Source organism: Anomaloglossus baeobatrachus, chromosome 3, assembly GCF_048569485.1.
Source record: "Anomaloglossus baeobatrachus isolate aAnoBae1 chromosome 3, aAnoBae1.hap1, whole genome shotgun sequence".
Classification (NCBI taxonomy): Eukaryota; Metazoa; Chordata; class Amphibia; order Anura; family Aromobatidae; genus Anomaloglossus; species Anomaloglossus baeobatrachus.
The window spans coordinates 238,967,999-238,990,498 of NC_134355.1; the positions used below are offsets into that span (position 1 = coordinate 238,967,999).

The following is a 22,500-nucleotide window of genomic DNA, read 5'->3' on the forward strand; positions in this document are numbered from 1 at the left end:
ATAATGTTGTGGAGAAGTTTAAAGCTGGATTTGATTGCAAAAAGATTTCCAAAACTTTAAACATCCCAAGAAGCATTGTGCAAACGATCATATTGAAATGGAAGGAGTATCATACCACTGCAAATCTACAAAGACCCGGCCGTCCATCCAAACTTTCATCTCAAACAAGGAGAAGACTGATCAGAGATGCAGCCAAAAGGCCCATTATCACTCTCTATGAATTGCAGAGATCTACAGCTGAGGTGGGAGAGTCTGTCCATAGGACAAATCAGTCGTACACTGCACAAATCTGGCCTTTATGGAAGAGTGGCAAAGAGAAAGCCATTTCTCAAAGATATCCATAAAAAGTGTTGTTTAAAGTTTGCCACAAGCCACCTGGGAGACACACCAAACATGTGGAACAAGGTGCTCTGGTCAGATGAAACCAAAAATCGAACTTTTTCAGCACAATGCCAAACGATATGTTTGGCGTAAAAGCTACACAGCTCATCACCCTGAACACACCATCCCTCCTGTCAAACATGGTGGTGGCAGCATCATGGTTTGGGCCTGCTTTGCTTCAGCAGGGACAGGGAAGATGGTTAAAATTGATGGGAAGATGGATAGAGCCAAATATAGGACCATTCTTGAAGAAAACCTGTTGGAGTCTGCAAAAGACATGAGACTGGAACGGAGATTTGTCTTCCAACAAGACAATGATCCCAAATAAAGTAAAATCTACAATGGAATGATTCACAAATAAATGTATCCAGGTGTTAAAATGGCCAAGTCAAAGTCCAGACCTGAATTCAGCTGAAAACTGATGTTCACAAACGCTCTCCATCCAACCTCACTCAGCTTGAGCTATTTGCAAAAGAAGAATGGTAAAGAATTTCAGTCTCTCGATGTGCAAAACCGATAGAAACATACCGAAGCGACTTGCAGCTGTAATCGCAGCAAAAGGTGGCACTACAAAGTATTAACTTAAAAGGTACAGAATAGGCGTGCCCCACTTTTCAGTTTTTTATTTTTTTACAAAAATTTAAATTAAGCAATAAATATTGTTCACCTTCACAATTGTGTCCCACTTGTTGATTCTTCACCATAACATTAAAATTTTTATCTTTATGTTTGAAGCCTGAAATGTGGGAAAAGGTTTAAAAATTAAAAGGGGTTGAATACATTCGCAAGGCACTGTATGTAGTGGAAAACGGCATGGCAGAGCTCAGAAGGAAAGAAGTGCCATTTAAATTTTGAAGTGGAAAAGTGGCTGTAATAGTTAGCGGACACCATGTTGCGTTTGTCAGTGGAAACACAGCACAAGAAACCCCATTTTGTTCATTAGACCCATCAAGGAATTTATCTAGAGGTGTGGTGAGTACCTTGAACCCGCAGTTGCTTCATAGAATTTTATAACGTTGAGCCATGAAATGAGAAAAAAATTTTTTGCCACCACAAATATGTTGCTAAGCCCCATATAACAAATTATATGGTCCATTTTCTTCTGTTACCCCATATGTGGTGGAACACTACTGTTTGGGCACATGGCAGGGACTGGAAAGGAAGGAGTGCTATATGACTTTTTGAGTGCCATTTTGGCTGGAATAGATTACGGACACCATGTCACATATGAAAAGCTCGTGACGTGCTAAAACAGCATAAACACCCATAAGAGAGAGCCCATTTTGGAAACTACACCTCTCACTGAGTATATTTAGGGAAGTAGTGAGCATTTTAACCCTCTGGTGATTCACAGAATTGTATAACATTGGGGGTGAGTAAATGTAAAATTATCAAGTTTTCAAAGAAAACAAAAAATTAAAAATAAAATGTTGCTTTGGCCCCAAGTTTTTAAATTTCAAAAGGGGTAATAGGAAGAAACGAATAGTACAATTTGTTAATTTGTTACACAATGTCTCCTGATTAAGTGAATACCCCATATATGATTAAAAATTACTTTTGAGGCACAGTGCAATGCTCAGAAGGGAACGAGTGCCACATTAAAGTTCAGATTTTGCTGAAATGGTTTACGGGTGCAATGTCACTTTGGCATAGCCCCTGATGTGCCAGAACAGCAGAGCCCTCCATAGGTCATGCCATTTTAATGAATTCATCTAGGAGTGCAGTTAACAAATTAACCTTTTCCTATCCTGAGTCCCCCCCAGTGAAAACATTCCAAAAATTCTGTTACGCTCCTTTGTCCCCTGGCAGGGGACATCAATAATTCATACGCATTTTACTGTAATAAGTCCCTACTAGCGTGCCACTGAGTGGAATTTCCCTTTTCTAAGCATAGCAGGCAAGACTTTGCACATAGTGCTATTTTTGGCAGCCAGCCAGAACAGGAAATTTTATTGGATAGGAAAAGGTTAATGCCAAAAGTTCTTCACAGAATTTTATACTACTGGGCTGTAAAGAAATAAATGTTATTTAGTACCAAGTTAATTTTTAAAAGGGCTAATTGGAGAAATTGCAGAACAAACAGTGTGCTCCCTTTTTTTCCTAAGTACACCAGTATCCCATATGTGGACAGAAAGTTTCAGGCAGTGCAAAACTCAAAAGGGAAGGAGTGCCATGCTATAGCACAAATTTTGTAGTTCTGGTTTGTGGGAGCTATGTCACATTGGCAGAGCCACTGAGGTGCCAGAACAACCCCCCATAAGTGACCCCATTTTACAAACTACACCTTTCAATGAAATTTATCTAGGGATGCAGTGATCATATCGACATCACAAATGTGCTAGAGAATTTTATACCATTGGGCGGTGAAGAAAATTTAGCCCCAAACTTTACATTTACACATGGGGAAATTAGAAAAAGAAAAAAAAAAAAAAAGGCACCAAAATTTGTCACAATTTCTGTTTAACGTGATAATACCCCATATGTGGCTGTACAGTACTACTTAACCACTCCTGGAGCACAGATTATCATAGAATAGTATTTCAACTCCATATAAAGAGACCCTAGTGCCAGAAAAGCAGAAACCTCCTTAAGCAACCCAGTTTTGGAAATTAGACCCTCTGGGAATGTATGTACAGGTGTAGTGACAATCTCAACTCTATGGATGCTTTCCAGAAATAAGTAGCAATAGATGATGCTGAGTGAAAATAGCAAATCTGCTATTACAGTGCCCATATATTGTAGTGCCCAAACATTATACACAGTTTGTGCTTCTGGAGACATGCACCCTGTAAATTAAGTGGGCATTCCTCACTACAGTAATGCCAAATGTTGATGCTAAATGTGGTTTAGGCATAGTGTGGGGCTTAGCAGGAGGAATTTGGAAGGGCAAGTTTTGCTGGAATTCTATTAGTGGAGCCATAGCGACTTTCCAGAGCCTTTGTGTTACCAGTAACATTAAAACCCCTATATTTCCAATGACAGATCTGATTGTGGACATTTTTTTGTGGATTAAGTTGAAGCATTAATTTGGAACATTCTACCTAACACTTTGGATCAGTTATCTCATGCTCTACGCTGAGCACTTACATCATCGTGGTTTTCATCTAAATCTCCGAATGACAAGATTCAGATGATACCACTTAGGGATCCATATAATGAGGAAGCAGAGTTAACTCTGGACTCTGTCTGGCAGCTTTGTCCTTTTAAGAAGTGCACTAAACGGTGGCTGACCAAGCTTTTATGCACCACTGAAAGGATGGACACTGCCGGAACATAGGCAGAAAAGTCCAAAATGATCCCCTCTGCCTCATTATTGCTAATCTTCTGTTGGGGGTTTTTTGCCTGAATCGCGTATTTCAGAGATTTACATGTAAACGCTGGTGTAAGTGCTCACAGTCAATCATAGGATAAATGTGAGCCGAACCTTACTGTGATCTCTTGGGAGGAAGAAAAATAAAATCAACAGCAGGGCAAGAATGGCTTTAATTATTTTTTATATAGTTCACCGTGTGGTTGAAGTGATTAGACTGCTTTATTCTTTGGGAAGTTGCGATTTCATCTATACCTTATTTATATAGTTTTTTTTTGTTTGGCAACTATTACAGATTTTTATTTTTTTTTTAAACAATGTTTTTTTGCATCACCATATTTTGAGAGCTATATTTTTTCTAAATTTCTAACGACAGCCAAGTGAGGGCTTGTTTTTTTGCAGGATCAGTTGACATTTTTAGTGCTAGCATTTTCGGGCACAACAGTTGTCGATCGTTTTTTATTCAGAATTTTGTAAGGCAGAATGATCATGAAACAGCAATTCGGGATTTTTTTTGTGCTGTTTTATACCATTCACTATTTGTTAGAAGTTAGACAGGTTTATTTTTCAAGTCAATATTGACAATTTTTTTTATGTTCTGTAGCTTTTACATAATTATTTTATAGAAAAAAAAAGTCTTTGCACTACTGTATTCTGAGAGCTATAGCTTTTTAATTTTTTTGCTGACGGAGCTGTTTGGGGGGGGCTTGTTTTCTGGAGGGACAATGACTTATTTATATTAACTTTTTGATCACATTTTATTCCATTTTTTTTGGCAGTATGATGAAATAGTCACATTTACTTATTTATTAATTAAGCATTTCACTGAAGAGGTTAATAGTGTGACAGTATAGATAAGGTCGTTCTGGACAAGGTGATACAAATGTCTACTTTGTTTATCTTTTTACATAAACTTATTTATTGGTATAGGTTTTTTTTGTTTAACTTTTTTACTTTGTCTCTCCATTTTATCAGTCTGATCGCTGGTGTTATGTACTGCAATGCACAAGCATGGCAATATATTACTCCTGCAAGTTTTCCACTGACAGATCGTATGTTGGACCCCACTTCTCGCATAATCTAACTGGCCACCATACATGGCAGATCCAGAGCTTATCGCTTGACTTCCGGTGACCATGACAACTCTCGGCTACCGCATGAACGTGTCATGGAGGTGCTGGATGGGTCAAAGGAGGAATACTCTTGCTCATAAATTTCTATATGCCACGATTGCTATAGATCGCAGGATATGGAAGAGGGCAAAGCGTTAATATCATCAGGACCTGATGAAAAACTAGAGTTCTGCACCGGAATCCCGGCGTTTGCTGTACTGTGTGTATCCTGATCCCAGTAAGATCGCTGACCGTAGAGAAACGTTGGTGCTGCACGAAGTCCAGTAAGTGCAACGTTTACTACAGTGGGTGGTTGGGAATGGGTTAAGATCTACCGTATATACCGTAAGAATAAAGAAAAAAAAATTGCAAACATTCAGGGAGACCAAATTGCTACAAGTGGACAGATATATACTAATAGTATGAGCTGTTAAATGTATTTTAGAGAAATAAATAATTCAGCTTTACAAGGTGTTTGTTGCATGTATCAGGGAAAAAAATCAGCATAAGGAGGCTAAAACGGAGAAAAAAAAAAGCTTACGTGATTTTAAGTTGGCGTCTCTGTACGTGCCATTCAGGATGGCCAGTTCCATCAACTGCATTTTTTTTAAACTGTCTTCTCCTTCAGCCTACAAGTTAGGATAAAAGAAAAATGATTGAAATTGCATTTCACAACAGGTGCATTGATTTTTAAAACACAATAATTTCATTGATTTTTTCTCTATCCATTTAGGATCAAACATTAAAAGGGTTTCCCATTGTTGTCAGTTATCATACAAAGCAGTGTTTGAAAAGACATAGCTACGGTCTGACTATTAGGGGCTACAGGGGCTCATTCACACGGACACTCCCGGCTACGTGCAACGAATTTACCTGAATGTAACAGTGGCATGTTCCAAAAAGCTGTATGTGTGTCAGGGAACACCACTGCGCAACAATCATCAGATAATAGGAGATATCAAGGTCCACTTTCTATTGGCCATAATAAACAGCATATTCATGGTGTGACATTTCCATTGGAAATATATCTATATATGGGTTAGCTGATATCTCTGGGGTGCACATACTGCCAGTATTACATTGAGACGGACCTGCGGTTTGCATACCAGATCTAATGAAAAGCGTGCCACGTTCATTGAGATGCACATTTCTTACAAAAATCTGATGCAATCTACAACTGGTGCACCAGAGATGTTTAAAAAAACTGCCCAAGTCCACATCAATATCAGCCTTATCAGGCATTATAGTGACCCTTTAAAGTGAACCTGTCAGGTGCAATATGCACCCAGAGCCACCCACGAGCAGTTCTGGGTACATACTGCTAATCCCTGCCTAACTGTCCCACAATCTAGTAACATAGATAAAGAGATCTTTAGAAAAAGTCGCAAGGGCATTATTTCCCTAGACTATTCTGCCCTCTTAGCATGTTAGCACGCCCATTACTCAGCGTCATCAGCGGTGATGCACACATTTGAGTCCATTGTCACCACATCAGACGCCAGCTTTAGGATCCGTGCACATGGTCAGAAGTCACTGCACTTCCAGTCATGTGCACTAGACCTTTCTGAAGCCAGGACGCGTACACCCGGCTTCATAATGCGCATGACCAGAAGTGCCGCGACCTCTGATCATGTGCACGGATCCAAAAGCTGGTGTATGAGGCGGCGGCAATGGACACAGGTACGCGCAATGCCACTGATGATCATGCTGGTCATTGGGCATTGAATAGCATGTTAGCAAGTCCCTGTGGGTGTTCTAACATGCTAAGAGGGCAGACTAGTTGGGGGATATAATGCCCTTGCGACTAGTCCCGAGCTCATTAGCATATCATAAATGATCTTTAGAAATTCTTTTTCTAAAGATCTCTTTACCTATGCTAGTGTATACAGGGATGGTTAGGCACGGATTAGCAATATGCAGCCAGAACTGCTTTTGGTTCTGGGGGCATAGGGGACCTGACCGGTTCCTTTTAGGATAAGTTTACACAGTGCGTCTTTTACTGCGTTTTTGAGGTCACAAAGATGCACCTAAATGCATGCATTTTCTTCCCCCAGCAAAGTCTATGAGATTTCTATTTTGCTGTCTACACAGTGCATCTTTTTTTGTCAATATCTTGACTGCATTTTTGATGATGCAGCATGTCAATTCTTTTTGCGTTTTTCCAGCATTTTTGAGCCCTTCCAGTCAATAGATTTGACTTAAAAAATGCATTGGGCAAAATGTGGTAAAAAAAAAAAAAAGCGTCAAACGCATGCGTTTTTCCGCGGGTGTGTTTTTTGGGGCCAAAAATACTGCATCTTTGTGGTTAGCAAAGATGCACTGTGTGAACATACCCTTAAGCAGTTCCTTCAGGTATCTTTGCAGATAGGCCAGAGAAACATTTTTTAGAGGCTAAAATTTTAAATACTTGACTTTTTCAGCAATTTTTGCTTGGGAAAACAATGTGTTAATTACTAATACATGTTTTTATAGTAAAAATGTATCAACATGAAATCTGCTGGAGTATATCAGCAAATACAAAGCATGTGTGCCAGCATAATGCTCCTTTCCAACATGCTCAAGTTCTACAGAAAATAGTGAACATGTATTTTTAATTAAAAGTACAATAGTTACACTAAAATAATGTATTCCCAACAACCATGTATACAAATTAGAAGGCTTAAAACTTTCCATAATAAAATGACATTTATCTCACAGAAGCTACAACATGAAATGGAATAGAATTTCTAAAAAGTGCTGTTATTTCCCTTCAGGGAATGTGAAATGGTAAGCAGATGGCTTACTTGGAGTGCGCGATTATTCTCCTAAATGCAGTGCAGAGTGCGCCACTACGGCTATAAATCATTTAGGTTAATACACTGCCTGGACCAGTTGTTCACTTGTGGTTTGGCTGTGCAGTAGTCTTAACACCCTTTTCATTATTTTAATCAATTGCAGTCAAGTCTCAGCAAATAATAAGATGTACAAGAAGTACAGAAAAATCCTTGTCTCAAGATTACCGTATTTACAGGACACCCAAAAGCCCTGCTATCGCTTGTAGTGTTAAAGAAGCAGTTAATTAACCTTTTAAACGTGGCTAATAAACTAGGCTGTGTGCGCAAGATTGTCCCCCTAGACTAAAGGGGGCTTTACACGCTACGACATCGCTAATGCAAACTCGTTGGGGTCACGGAATTTGTGATGCACATCCGGCCGCATTAGCGATGTTGCTGCGTGTGACACCTATGAGCGATTTTGCATCGTTGCAAAAACATGCAAAATCGCTCATCGGTGACATGGGGGTCCATTCTCAAAAATCGTTACTGCAGCAGTAACGATGTTGTTCCTCGTTCCTGCGGCAGCACACATCGCTCCGCGTGACACCGCAGGAACGAGAAACCTCTCCTTACCTGCCTCCCGGCCATAATGCGGAAGGAAGGAGGTGGGCGGGATGTTACGTCCCGCTCATCTCCGCCCCTCCGCTTCTATTGGGCGGCGGTTCAGTGACGCAGCTGTGACGCTGAACGAACCGCCCCCTTAGAAAGGAGGCGGTTCGCCGGTCACAGCGACGTAGCCGGGCAGGTAAGTATGTGTGACGGGTCTGGGCGATGTTGTGCGGCACGGGCAGCGATTTGCCCGTGTCGCACAAAAGATGGGGGCGGGTACCGATATCGCAGCGTGTAAAGCGGCCTATAGTCACATCATTAGTACAACACATCTGAATATTCTCCACATGAGGAGCCTCAGTAGTATCCAAAGTATCCAGGTAAATGGCTCCTGTAAGAAGCCAAAATGGCCATGTCTTAGACTACCAGTACTTTTCACATAGTGACGGCAGCATATGCGAGTACCAATGATGTCTGCTGGCCAGGACATTAATGTACATGGTTTTTATTAGTTCATTATCTTAGTAAACTATTGTCACAAAAACTGAAGCCTTGCTATGTGGTCTGTACCTTGGCACACTGACAACATGGCTACTAAAATGCTTCCTGGTATTTGGTGCAGAAATATCTGCTGCAAATACTTGTCTTGTGGCAGAAAAAACATGGAGTAAAATATTTCCCACTTTTTTTAATGCTATTTTCTCACGCCATTCATAAGAATAGGTGAAAATCGCTGAAAAAGAATTACTAAGAACTACTTCAAATCTGCAAAGAGAGAATACGTGGACATTAAAACATTGTATTTTTCTTTTGTGGCAAATATGCAACGTTTATAGATCCAGCTCTCACTCAAGCTGGCTTAGTAAAACTCTGGAGACATTAGCACATAGTTGATATGATTAAAACAGAATATTTTTTCTTCTCGGAGGTCAGAACTTTTATAGGTATCTAACAGAAAGTTAATGCCAGAGACTCAGAAGAGCGTTGCATTCAGAAAGGCCACAAGGACATGTAACTTTCTATAGCATTCTAATGCATGTATTTGCCAGCATTTAGGAAAATAAATATACATCCTTTCAGCAGCCAGTTATAGGCGACTTAATAAAAGTTCTTATCTATAACAAATTGAGAAACCAGACTGTGGTCGGCATTAATAGGGGGAGGGGGTATAACCACTGGCAGCATCCAATTGGAAAGATAGCCAGAGATTAGGGTTTAAAATAGTGATAAAAAAGGTCAATGCTAAATCAAGCTCATAAAGTGACACGAAGCCTAAGCGGAGTTACATTTCCACATGATAAATGTGCAATTATTGCCCATAGAGCTTTACTTTATTGTTTAGGAGGCGGTAGGATGGATTTGAAAAGTAACCTAGCAACTAAAATAGTGCTCGGAAATATAATAATCCCCTGTCCTATAGACTCCTCAGTGTGGGCTTTTTCATCTGAGGAAATTGCCGAGTATACGATCGCGTATGATAGCTTGATGCCATGGAGTGGTCCTTTAATAAGAGTGCTGCTGGTGCTCAGTAATTGGTACTACTCCGTCCACTTAGCTAGCAGTTGCAGAGCAGATGCCTGAAGCAACAAAGTAAAGAAACACTCGGAAAGAGCCAGCATTCTAGAACATTCATGCCAAATTCAAAAAAAGATATGCTTTCATTCTGTCTTTGTAAGACACATACTTATTAGGAAAGTGTATGGCTTCACCCTGATGTTTGTGTATGCCCACAGATTTCACTTCTCACCAGAAGATGGTGCCATTTCTTGCAGCAAGCAGTCATTTCACCCTTGAATAGGACAGAAAATAGAAACTTGCTGTGCAGCATTTTGTCTTGTTTACCAGAAAGCTGTACAATACACCGACCCATATAGGTATTTGCTCCTAATCCAGGGTATTTGTGTTATTTGACCTGTCCTTGGCCACCTGACAGCAGATCAAGCAGGCTCCCTCAGACAATCTATATTCGCTGCAGGCGATCCTGGAGGCTCTGGCTGTATAAGCAAAGTAAGGATGCACATGGGAGGCCAAGGCAATCTGCAGTGGGACACAACACTACCTGGAAGGGACTACAGCAAAGCCCCGCCATTTGTACTAGGAGGAAGCTGCTTTAAGCAAACATCAATAAGGTCACTTAAAGCTGGATTTGCATTGCTTAGTTTAAGCCCAAGCGATTGACTCAAGCCTTTCATCCTCTTAATTCTTCAACATTCCCCTTGTATTCTGTATGTATACTATAAAAAACAGATTATTAAAAAAGGAAACCTAAGTGGCATCTGTATTGCTATAACCATGCTGTTTTACTACTTGGTTTTACTGGGCAAAAATGGATTTGTGGTGGGTACACACCAGCTAACACAAGCGACGTAACCTGAACAGTAGCTGAAGACTTTGCTGCTGACTCTGTTCCTTTTAATGCACACTAGCCAGGCCCAATGGCCCTGAGGGATCTGGAGGCCCACATACTTTGTGCTCGGCCTTCTTTTCTTCCTCCCTCTGGGGCCCCTGAAGGATGTCATGCATGGCAACAGCTGCAACCGCCAAGCCCTGCCCTGTGAAACTCATTTCTGACAGAGCATGCTGTGGAATGCTTTTATCCTGCTGACAAAAAGAATACCTTCCCCCTGCAATCCAGATATACCAGGGCCCAGGCAGCTATCCTTTACACATGAATGTTCCTATTCACTATGGAGACCCTTCCATTCAGAATTAATAAAGTAATCTCACTGCGCAGAACACATTCCTACACATACACGTGTGTGTACTGCAAATGATCCTACAACTCTCCAAGAAGGGGACTGTAGTAAAGTTTAAAGGTAAGCACCGAGAACCTTCTAAAAGACAGTACCTCATATGTCTGGAGGAATTTATACAGACAGCTGGGCATGTGGAAAGATATGATCAGCCGGTATTGGATTATGACTCGTGTGTGACTTCACCCACCTATGTGGTTATTGTCAGACTGTTTCACTGGTACTTTCCTTACAACTGTAAAGGAAATAGCAAAAATAGCATATTGTATATTGTGACCACCCCTGGTAATACAAACACAAAGCACTACAGATCCCCTCCATCGTTTCCACATCCTGATACTTAGTTATAAGTAAAGCCTTTCATTTCAAGAATCCCATGCTTCACGCTGTGCTCAACTCCAGACTGCATACAGGACAAGAAAACAGGATGTGACCTGCAAGAAGACCACTGGCTCACCCAGAAATGTGCTCCACAAGCTAACCAAATATGTATAGAATGACCTCCAAGAGACAACAGGCAAAATGCTAGACATAACTTGATCAACGGTCAAAAGAAACTATGTGGAATGTGCCCTGTAGAATGATATAGAATACTAATAACAGGTCGCCGCTTGGTTACAACAGCCTAGAGAGGATCAATACTACATACCTAGAGTGGTATACCAAGGCGTGAAAAAGTCCCCTACAATAACCATCTGACAGTGGTGGCCACGACCTGGGAGTAGTTACAACATCACCCCCTAGACTTACAGTCTTGCTCCTATATTAAATCGGGAACTGCACTTACATAGAATTTATGTGAGATCATGCTCTGACCAAGCCTCTGAACAGGAAATGTTCTCATTCCAGCACATGACCATTCAGATTGCAGTAAAAGGGGAATTCAAAGTGAATAAAATGGAGACAAAACTGGGGTGGAGCGCCACAGTAGCAACTATAAGAGGAGAATTCATGACATTGTTCAGAAAGTACTAAAACCACTGATATGGAGGCACCGACCAACCCAGAGAATGATGAGTCCACCGTGGTGGTTTTGTACCGCTGTCCCTTTGCTTTTTTCCTGCATGGCAGCACTCCCAGCCACCCACTATACAAGGAACTGTGGAAAACCCACCCTTCAAATTTGTATGTCAAATCTTGTGTGGGCAATATAAAGATAAAGATGCACAGCCAGAATATATTAATTCAGTATGCAACATAAGATGGGGGATTACAGTAACAATAAGAACACCTATTTGTAAATAACAAATTTTATTGAATACAATACCATGTTAAAATCAATTAAAACTAAATTGCCTAGAACACTCACATCCAATAAATAGGCATATAACTTCACAGATGTACAAATGGCTTCAGACACCCAGAACAATACAAGAACAATCTGTAGATGTGTATAAACCAAATATGTAACAATCTAAGACCTAGCCAAAGTCAGTAGATGGAAGACAAATGTATAGTGCATAAATACCCATTTATCAAAGTACATTAAATAAAAAGAAACGTCTAGTAAAGTACAAGTGCATAATGCGTGGCACAAAAAAAAAAAATCAGAAAAGACGTAAACTAATAGGGAAAATTGCATTCCAAAGATGCAGGCTATGTAGATATCTTTTCCCATATTTTATGGATATATTTGCATATAATTATATACCATATTTTTCGTTTTATAAATACGCACCGGATTATAAGATGCACCCCAAATGTAGAGATTCCGGTGTTGTCTTACAGGAGGGGGGGCGGCAGCGGAGCGGGGTAACAGGAGGCAGAGGCTTTGCTGGCAGGAGCGCGGGGCAGTGTTTGCAGCGGGTCAGCACAGGCAGCTGCGGCGGGTAAGCGCAGGCAGCGGAAGCTGCGGTGGTTGTGTGGTGGAGCAGGTCGGTGCAGTGAGTGTCTCAGATGCTCTGTCGGCGGTCCGGGCTTCAAAGAAATGGTGCTCGGAGCGGCACGTACGCAGATGGAGGTCTCATCCAAGAGCTCCATCTGTACGAGTGCTGACACTGGGCGCCATCATTTGAAGCCCGGAGCGCGGACAGACCATCTGGGACACACACCGCACAGTCACTTCACCCCGCACAATCAGCTGCCTGCCCGCTCGCACAAAGTAACAGCCAGCAGGCCGCCCGCCAGCTCGCACAAAAAGGCAGCCGCCCGCTCGCACAGACAGACACAGCCGGCCACCCACACAGCCCCCTGCCAATACTTCACCTCCTGGTAAGCTATATTAGGGGGTTTTTGTGGGGGGAAGGAAAAGTGCGTCTTATAATCCAAAAAATACGGTACTTTCTTGTCCCTGCCCACATAGTAGCCTCTGTGTTTTATGAATAAGGATTAATATGTGAATAAAAAATGTATCCAATAAAAATTGATTTTATTAGGCCAAATACTCTTTTTGGGTGTTTTTACTCCCGTAGTTGTTGTATCAATGATATTTTGCGTTTTTCTGCCTTTAAATGTGTAAAATATCTGATCAATGTAGCAGATACAGAATCCAAATACCAGAGATAGAATAAGGATGGAGTTGGAGGCAGGCCCCCCACATGTTGTTGTAGGGTAGTTTCCTGAGGGAAAAATTAAACCTTGTATGGGATGACAAAAAAAATAATAAAAAAATCTCCACCTATGGAATGAGGTATATAGAGATACAGTAAGGCCCAGTGCACTTCTATGGGTACCCAGCCATGGTTTGTACAAAATACAGTGCATGCATGAAAGATTGTGAACCCCTGAAAATTTTCACATTTATGTATAAATTTGACCTACTTGATTCAACATCACAGGTCTGTGAGCAGCAAAATGACCTGAACCTTTAGGATAGCAGTAATTTGAAGGTGAAATCACAAACTCTCAAGCACCACAGTACATGACGTAAGCGAATCAAAGACATTACATACCGTATTTTTCGGACTATAAGACGCACCAGACTATAAGACGCACCCTGGTTTTAGAGGAGCAAAATAGGAAAATAAAACTAAGCAAAAAAATGTGGTCATGACACACTGTTATGGGGCGAGGATCTGCTGCTGACACTGTTATGGGGGTAATGTCCCGAAATTCTCTACTAAGGTACCCCATCCTGGTAATGATCCTCCTGCCTTGTATATGATCCTGCTATAAACCCCCATCCTGCTCATATTCCCTCATCCTGTTCATATACCCCCATCCTATTGATATACCCCCCATCCATCCTATTGATATTTCCCCCATCCATCCTGTTCATATACCCCATCCTGTTCATATACCCCATCCTGTTCATATACCCCCATCCTGCTCATATACCCCCATCCTGCTCATATACCCCCATCCATCCTGCTCATATACCCCCATCCTGCTAATATACCATCCTCGTATATGGCCTGTATCCTATAGCACAGAGAAAAAAAATAAACGTTTATACTCACCTTTTCCTCACTCCCTGCAGCACCGATCATCTTCCTCTCAGCGGCAATGACCTGTGTGTGTGTGGAGCCGTTCCCCTGCAGCACGCGATGTCTTCCTGTCTGTGCCGATCAGCTGACCAGCACAGATCAGCTGACCAGCACAGATCAGCTGACCAGCACAGATCAGCTGACCAGCACAGATCAGCTGACCGGCACAGATCAGCTGACCGGCACAGATCAGCTGACCGGCACAGACAGGAAGACATCGCGTGCTGCAAGGGGACAGCTCCACACACGGGGACGGGTGAGTGTACTGATTCACTGCACCCCGCGCTGATGATGACACGCGGGGGGCAGTGAATACAGCAGCACATGATCACTCCAGGCTGTAATTGCCAGGGGTGATCATGCGGACCGGGTCTTTACTATGCGCGCGTCCCCGCTCATCCTCCCGCCCACCTGTCAGCGCCGGCTTCTGTGCTGAGAGATGGGCGGGAGGATGGCCGTGCATATGTAATGAGCGGGCCCACGTGGTCACGGCAGGCGCTGCTGCTGCCTGCTCGTGCCCCCGATGACCCGCTCCACCGCAGCACCTTCATTCCCGGCCGTAGCCCTATAGTCAGACCATAAGACGCACCCCCAACTTTCCCCCAACATTTGGGGGAAAAAAAGTGCGTCTTATGGTCCGAAAAATACGGTATGTGTTTGGTGAATAAACAGAATAAAAACCACCCCTCACTCCTCAGAGGAGAATTACATATAGGGAGGGGCAGACAAATCAGTCAGGCAACTTGCATTAAAAAGGTTTGTCCCATCAGCAAACTGTTAGATGAATGCTTGGATGAAAACTTTGGGTGACAACATATTGAACCCCATACTGGACTTACAACAATAACCGGTTTGTTGGTCTCTATGAAAGCTAAGGTACCACTTCAGTGATTTTCTTTACATTCTCCTTTGAGAGGTATTGTGTACACTCACCGGTAGCCGTCGTCTTCCAGTTTAAGCGTTATGGCATCACGTGACTGCATCTGTAACCTGTCAGATAACTGTGCACTGTGCAGTGTCCCTCAAATTTGCTCTCAAGTCTATGAGACCAAGACCATTCACTACCCCTGCTCTGAGTCTGACTCTCACACACCTGAATTGAGAACATTCAAAAAGTGACTTCCACTCCACACACCAAAAATTGTGTGATTCAGGACTACGACCGGTAAGTATGTTACTACCTGCATGACACTTACACACCTTATCCCTTGCCAAGGAAAAAATACAATAATTATAGTTGTGTTTTAACCCCTTCACGACTGGCCAGTTTTACACTTTCCGTTTTTTCCCCGCAGTGTAAAGGCACCGCCACATATTGACAGTGCTATTTAAGGGGTTAAAGGCACGGGCGGATAGCGATTCCACTCGTGCCTAGCAGGCACACATCTCAGTTGTATAAATCAGCGGAGATGTGCGTTGCTTGCAGCAGCCCGAGTTGATTAACACTATGACCACCAGGACGTAATATTACTGCCTGCGGTAAGGGATTAAAGGAAATCTGTCACCAGGTTATTGCTACCTCATCTGAGAGCAGCACACAAGACCTAATCTGCACAGTGTAAATCTCCTGCTGATAAAACACTATTGTATATAAACAACAGCACATAGCCTAGTAAGTGACACACACCTGAAATTTGTGTCTCAGCTCCTTCCTCATTGTGTCCTTTGATTACATAGAAAAAACCTGCTGACAGATTCCCTAGCAAAAACCTGCTGACAGATTCCCTAGCAAAAACCTGCTGACAGATTCCCTATCAGTGTAGCAGGTAAGATTTATCAGATGCATACAAGTCACAGAGGTATTTATATTCCTAACTAAACTATCAATGTAAAGCCTAAAAAGCAGGATAAAGTCCCAGTTGACAGCCATTTCAGAGTTTTGAAAACCAAAGCAGAAAAATAAACTGAAAGAAATTGCAGAGCATGGCTCAGTTGTTTCTCAATTTCCTTTGCGAATGCCTTGCCGTGCTATTCCTTTCCTAGGTGGACTGGCAAAGATAAATTAGCATCATTATTTCTCTGGAGCAACATAGCCTGCTTATCTTCTTCACAGTACAGGCACGGGTTCAAATGATATGCAAAGATGACTGCTATTTCACTTGACAAATTTGTGGGTCATAATGTTAAAGATACACTGGGGAAACAGTTTGGCATTATCTTTTTACATTGCCCATCACCCTATCTGACATGATCCCATTTAAATCAGGATACTCTTCTAGTAGCGGTTTTACACGCAGGTATTTGCTTTGCTTTTGTCAGGCAGAAACCTAGGCAAAAATGGTCCAACTGAGCGTGTTAATAAAATAGAAGTTCCAGGCAATGCTTAAAGGGAACCAGTCTTCAGAAATTTTGCTTTAAACCTAAAAGTTTCCCCCTCTGCAGCTCCTGGGCTGTATTCTAGCAAGGTTCCTGTACTTTTTGTGGCCCCTTTTAAACCAAATTAAATACTTTATAAACTTGTACCTTTTGCTATGTAAATTTTGTAAATCGCCATGGGGGCGGGCTCTCTGGTGACCGTTGCTGTTCCTCCAGCAGATTTACGCCGCCCCCCCAATGCTGAATTTCATATCTCAGGACGCCTCCCCTGGGCGCCCATGGTCCCGTGCATGCGCTGTGCGACTGTAGCGGGACTGTGCACTGTGTGCACATGTGACCGCTGGTGACGTTTTGCGCAGGCACGAGGTTATGGGCAGCGCGGTGAGTGTCATCAGCAAGTGCCGCCCATAACCTCGTGACCGCACTTTCCCCTCTGCCTCCAGCGTTCTGAGCAAGCGCTCGCTGGCCAGATGACCCGACGTCACCCCTTTCCCATCTTGCCCTGCTGCAGGGTAAGATGGGAAGGAGGTGACGTCAGGTCATTTGGCCGGCGAGCGCTTGCGCAGAACGCTGGAGGCAGTGGGGGAAAGCGCGTCCATGAGATTATGGGCGGGCACTTGCGATGCAATCACAGCACCGCCCATAATCTCGTGCTTGTGACACACGTCACCAGCGATCCTGGCGTGGGTGGCAACTAGGGTGCAGTGGGCGGCGTCCTGATGGATGAAACGGAGCGTGGGGGGACGGCGTCAATGTGCTGGAGGAACAGCAACGGTCAGCAGAGAGCCCGCCCCCATGGACGATTTACAAAATTTACATAGCAAAAGGTAGAAGTTTATAAAGTATTTAATTTGGTTTAAAAGGGGCCACAAAACGTACAGGAACCTTGCTAGAATACAGCCCAGGTGCTGCAGAGGGGGAAAGCAAAATTTCTGATGACAGGTTCCCTTTAAGTATATGAACCCACCCTGGCCAACAGGAATAGCAACGTTCACTGGAGGACCTAGGGATAACAGTTTCCTTAGCTCCAGTAAGGAATTCTTGCTTTCCTTGGAATATGCTGAGCCACATGCAAACAATACAATTATTCTGACAGCGGGGAGAATTAGTAGCTGGATTTTGAGGGAGACGAGGCTTGTCTATGGCAGTGCAGTCTGTTGCTTCTGGACGTGTTGCTATTCCAGCCCTGAATGCTGCAGAATCAGCTTCCAAACAAGGTTGGCAATGAAATAAATTGAATTTCTAACTAGTAAATATGAGGCAGGGAAGAAAGATCTTATTGTGATTATATCTGTCTGCAAGTTAGAAAATACTTTGCTTTTCTTTTTGTGCTATTGTTTTTTTAATTGCTAAATATTTAGTTGACCAAAGGCCACATTATACAATCAAAACAAGTTTTTTTCTGTTTTCACACATTCTACCTTTCTCATATTAACACATTTCACAGTTCTAGAACCCCATCTTCCAACACTGGCTCCATATAGTTAGAAACAGACGTCCCAGCTAGTTTTACAGCCAGCACAGACCTACATTCATTCTTGAAAGAGCCCTCTATGGGGACAAATGTGTCAATCACATGACCTATTTAGAAGCCGGAGCCATGGCGTTGCCTGGGAGAAAGCGCGACTGTTTGCTGAGCTGCTCTCCAGCCAGTGGTTATTTTTCATAGCGCAGAGCGGTACTTTACTGTGGAGCAGGGCGCTGCTCGGCTGAGACAGCAAACAAAAAGCCTTTGACTAAGATGTCTGTGAAATACTGCAGAGCATGTGACCAGCTCCGAAAACCCTACAGCTATGGAATAGAAACGGCTGTGTACAGAGGGCACACTGCACATGTAGAAGCCATTTCACAATTTGCAATTAACCTTCTAATAACAAAGCCTAGACAAACTTCCCAAGTTCTCATCCACAGGAAATTAATTCATGTGGAGACAAAAGTTGACACGACAAGTAGATTTCACATTTTCTAGGGCCTTTTTACACTTGGCAATCATCGCCATGGTTTGTTTCTTTAGAATCGGTCGCCATAAGAGAAAAATAAATAAATCGGCAGCAAGATCAGTAAAAGCCACTGGCAGCAACATTACTAATATTCCTGACTGGCGCTAGACCTCGCGTGAGATGTCATTTCAGAACAGTGATGGTACCCATAAGAATGACCATGTCCATCAGATCCTCAGCAATGCTGGATTCTTCAGCCATTGACAAATAGGTGTACACAGGACTTTTATACAGAATTCATCTAGGAAACGCTTGAAAAATATCCTTACAAGTCTTATGGAAATGTTACCGTATTTTTCGGACTATAAGACGCACCCTGGTTTTAGAGGAGGAAAATAGAAAAATAAAACTTTAAGCAAAAAAATGTGGTCATGACACACTGTTATGGGGCGAGGATCTGCTGCTGACACTGTTATGGGGGTAATGTCCCCAAATGCTCATATTCCCCCATCCTGTTCATATACCCCCATCCTATTGATATACCCCCCATCCATCCTGCTCATATTCCCCCATCCTGTTCATATTCCCCCATCCATCCTGTTCATATTCCCCCATCCATCCTGCTCATATACCCCCATCCTGTTCATATACCCCCATCCTGTTCATATACTTCCATCCTGTTCATATACCCCCCATCCATCCTACTCATATACTCCCATCCTGCAGTATGCCCCCATCGTGCTCATATACCATCCCGGTATATGGCCTGTATCCTATAGCACAGAGAAAAAAAAAATAAACGTTTATACTCACCTTTTCCTCACTCCCTGCAGCCGCTCATCTTCCTCTCAGCGGCAATTACCTGTGTGTGTGGAGCCGTTCCCCTGCAGCATCGCGATGTCTTCCTGTCTGTACCGATCAGCTGACCGGCACAGATCAGCTGACCGGCACAGACAGGAAGACATCGCGATGCTGCAGGGGGACGGCTCCACACACGGGGACGGGTGGGTACACTGATTCACTGCACCCCGCGCTGATGATGACGCGCGGGGGGCAGTGAATACAGCCACACATGATCACTCCAGGCTGTAATTGCCAGAGGTGATCATGCGGACCGGCTCTTTAATATGCGCGTGTCCCTGCTCGTCCTCCCGCCCACCTGTCAGCGCCAGCTTCTGCGCTGAGAAATGGGCGGGAGGATAGGCTTGCATATGTAATGAGCGGGCACACGTGATCACGGCAGGCTGCTACAGCCTGCTCGTGCCCCCGATGACCCGCTCCACCGCAGCACCCTCATTCCTGGCCGCAGCCCTATAGTCAGACCATAAGATGCACCCCCAACTTTCCACCAAAATTTGGGGGAAAAAAAGTGCGTCTTATGGTCCGAAAAATACGGTAATTTAGCTTGTTTAATATGGAGCTACTTTATAAATTATTTCATTGAGGTTTATTATAAGTGGCCACATTTACTGTGGTCGATTAGCAGGTAACCGTCCATATTATGCTGTAGGGAATGGTAGGGCCAGATGTAACAAGACTGGCTTTGCTCACACTGGTCTATCAGGAGAGCTGGATTAGTATTTGTGGAGTAGCAAACGCCAGCACAGGTCATGAATCTGAGGGGCGGCGGTCAGCATGTTTCCGCCCCAGTACTGCCCCCTGTCAGAGCGGGGTGAAAAGGGTGAGAGAACATTAAAAGTTCCATCATTTTAGCACATTCTCCAGTTAAACTTAAATTATATAACTTTTCAAAACTTTTTACGCCAAAATACAGATGTAAATGCTTTGATGAATCAGACCCATAGCTTTTAACAATTATCCAAGTATGAAAAAAAGAAAACCCTTGGTCTTTAGTGTTCTTGTAAACAATATTTAAAAAACATTTAAGGACTGTCCATATCTGAACTAATAATAATGAGATTTAAAGTGCAGTGTGAGAGGCTTGCTTGCTAGAAACTCAGTGCTTGTATGAAAGGCTAGCTCAGCTCTAAGGGTATATGCACGTTAGAGAGGTGGTTCACCCCTTTTCATTACTAGCCCCATTATATTGAGAAAAAAAGGTTTCTATCAAATACCTTGTGCTTCCAATAGTGCCTGTGAGTGGCGCTATTACAGTCTGCCCCGTCCCCCTTCACGTGAGCCCCCAGACTCCATGATCTCTGATGTCTGGTGATGTCATCAGGTCATGACATCACCGTGGCTGGCCCCAGTCTCCATGAGTCACTGGCGGCGTTTCACCACACATCACAGTCCAGCGTCGCTCCTGCTTGCGGTGCTCTGCAGTGAAGGAGAGAGCAGGGAGATGCTGGGCTGTGGTGAGCGGTGAAATGCCACCTACAGAACAATCACTCAGGAAGACTGCGGCCTGCCTCAGTTAATGTGACATCACCGGACATCAGAGGTTACGGATCCCACGGGCCACGCGAAGGGGATGAGCAGATTCCAATAGTGCCACTCACAGGCACTATTGGCAACACAAGGTATTTGAGAGAACCCTTGTTTCTTAACATAATGTTGATGTAGCCAGTAATGAAAAGGGGTGAACCACCCCCTTTAAGTATTTGCAGTACACATTTCTGCGCCAAAAGTGTCTCTTGGCAGGAAAACCGCTGCAGGAAATATGTGCTTTAACATATGCATTTTTTATCATCCTTTCGGTGAAAAATGTTACAAAAAGCTGAAAGAATTGATGCGCTGCAGATATCAAACTGTTTCATATCTGCAAGGGAAAGTAAGCAGCGTGTGCAGGAGGGTTAGAAAAGCTCATTCACTTTGCTGGTGCAAAGAGGAAGAAAACAACGCTTGAACAAGCAGCGTCTGTATTCAGGCAACAATGCAAGGACTGACTATGGATCTCTTTACCCAAATTTACACCCTTATGGACATATCTGAGGGTGTGAGTTCACGTGAGGAGATCCATGCTCAGTCAGGGAATTGTGGCCCCGATACAGACAGTACAGTACGGCTTTAGGCAGAGATGTCATCAGTGACTAAGGTGTAAAAGGTAGTCGGAGACACACCTACTATTTAATCACTAGTTCTATTTCGCTCCTGAGGCTCTGCCTACCTCCTATTGGCTTCTGAATAGAATACACATATATCAGATTATCAGAGTCTGTGCATGGAGAACAGAAGATATAATGTATAAATTACTAGACCACCATTGAGAAATAGATTAAAATCCTGAAAATTCTGTATATAAACTAATCTAAATAAGACTCAGTAAGGGTGTATCTGGTTTAGAAACCCAATTTAAGGCTGGTAACATTACAGTTAGCTATGTGTGCGTTAAAGCTATCTATTCCCGTCTCAGTCTGCCTGCCTGCGCCGGAATTAACATCTATGACGGCGACAAGGGGTTAGGAAGGCCAGGCAGGCAGACAAGGCAGGAACAGATAGCAAGACCTGACCGATATATTGCCTTCCTGTTGCACCTGTCAATCAACTAGCAGTGCATTGCTGTAACTTTACTTGCACATATTTCTGAAATAAAACATCCTATCTCAGAAGAAAAGGTATGTTTACATAAAGCATCATAGCACCAGTATAGCACTGGCTTTACTTTCTATATGAGAATCCTGATGGTTGATTCTCTTTAAGTACTGGAAGTAGGTGGCTAAAGTGTACATAGGGAAAACCTGTAATATTCCCATATACAATAGAGCATAATAAAAATCAAGACAAATAGTATGAATAAAAAATAAGTAGAGGCAGAAGAAAACCGGGCATTGATTTTAAATAACTGAATAAAAACTGCGATGAGCAGCAAGGGTATACACTCTGAGGTCATTGGAGATAATCAGTGCCACTTCTAATGTGTGTACAGATATGCGGTTTGAAAGATTAGTGCTTAGGGGGCCAACAAGATTCTGAATGTGTCTATTTGGAAATATGACAA

The 22,500-nt window shown here is 43.0% G+C and overlaps 1 protein-coding gene across 6 annotated transcripts in view; it reads right to left on the reverse strand.

Annotated features, from left to right (window-relative positions):
• Positions 1–22,500, reverse strand: part of QKI (QKI, KH domain containing RNA binding) — a 292,754-nt gene that overhangs the window by 35,571 nt on the left and 234,683 nt on the right. For all 6 annotated transcript variants that reach the window (XM_075339776.1, XM_075339775.1, XM_075339777.1 and 3 more), the window contains one exon: positions 5,345–5,432. In XM_075339776.1, coding sequence (XP_075195891.1) covers positions 5,345–5,432 — 88 coding nt within the window. The remainder of the gene's footprint in view (positions 1–5,344; positions 5,433–22,500) is intronic.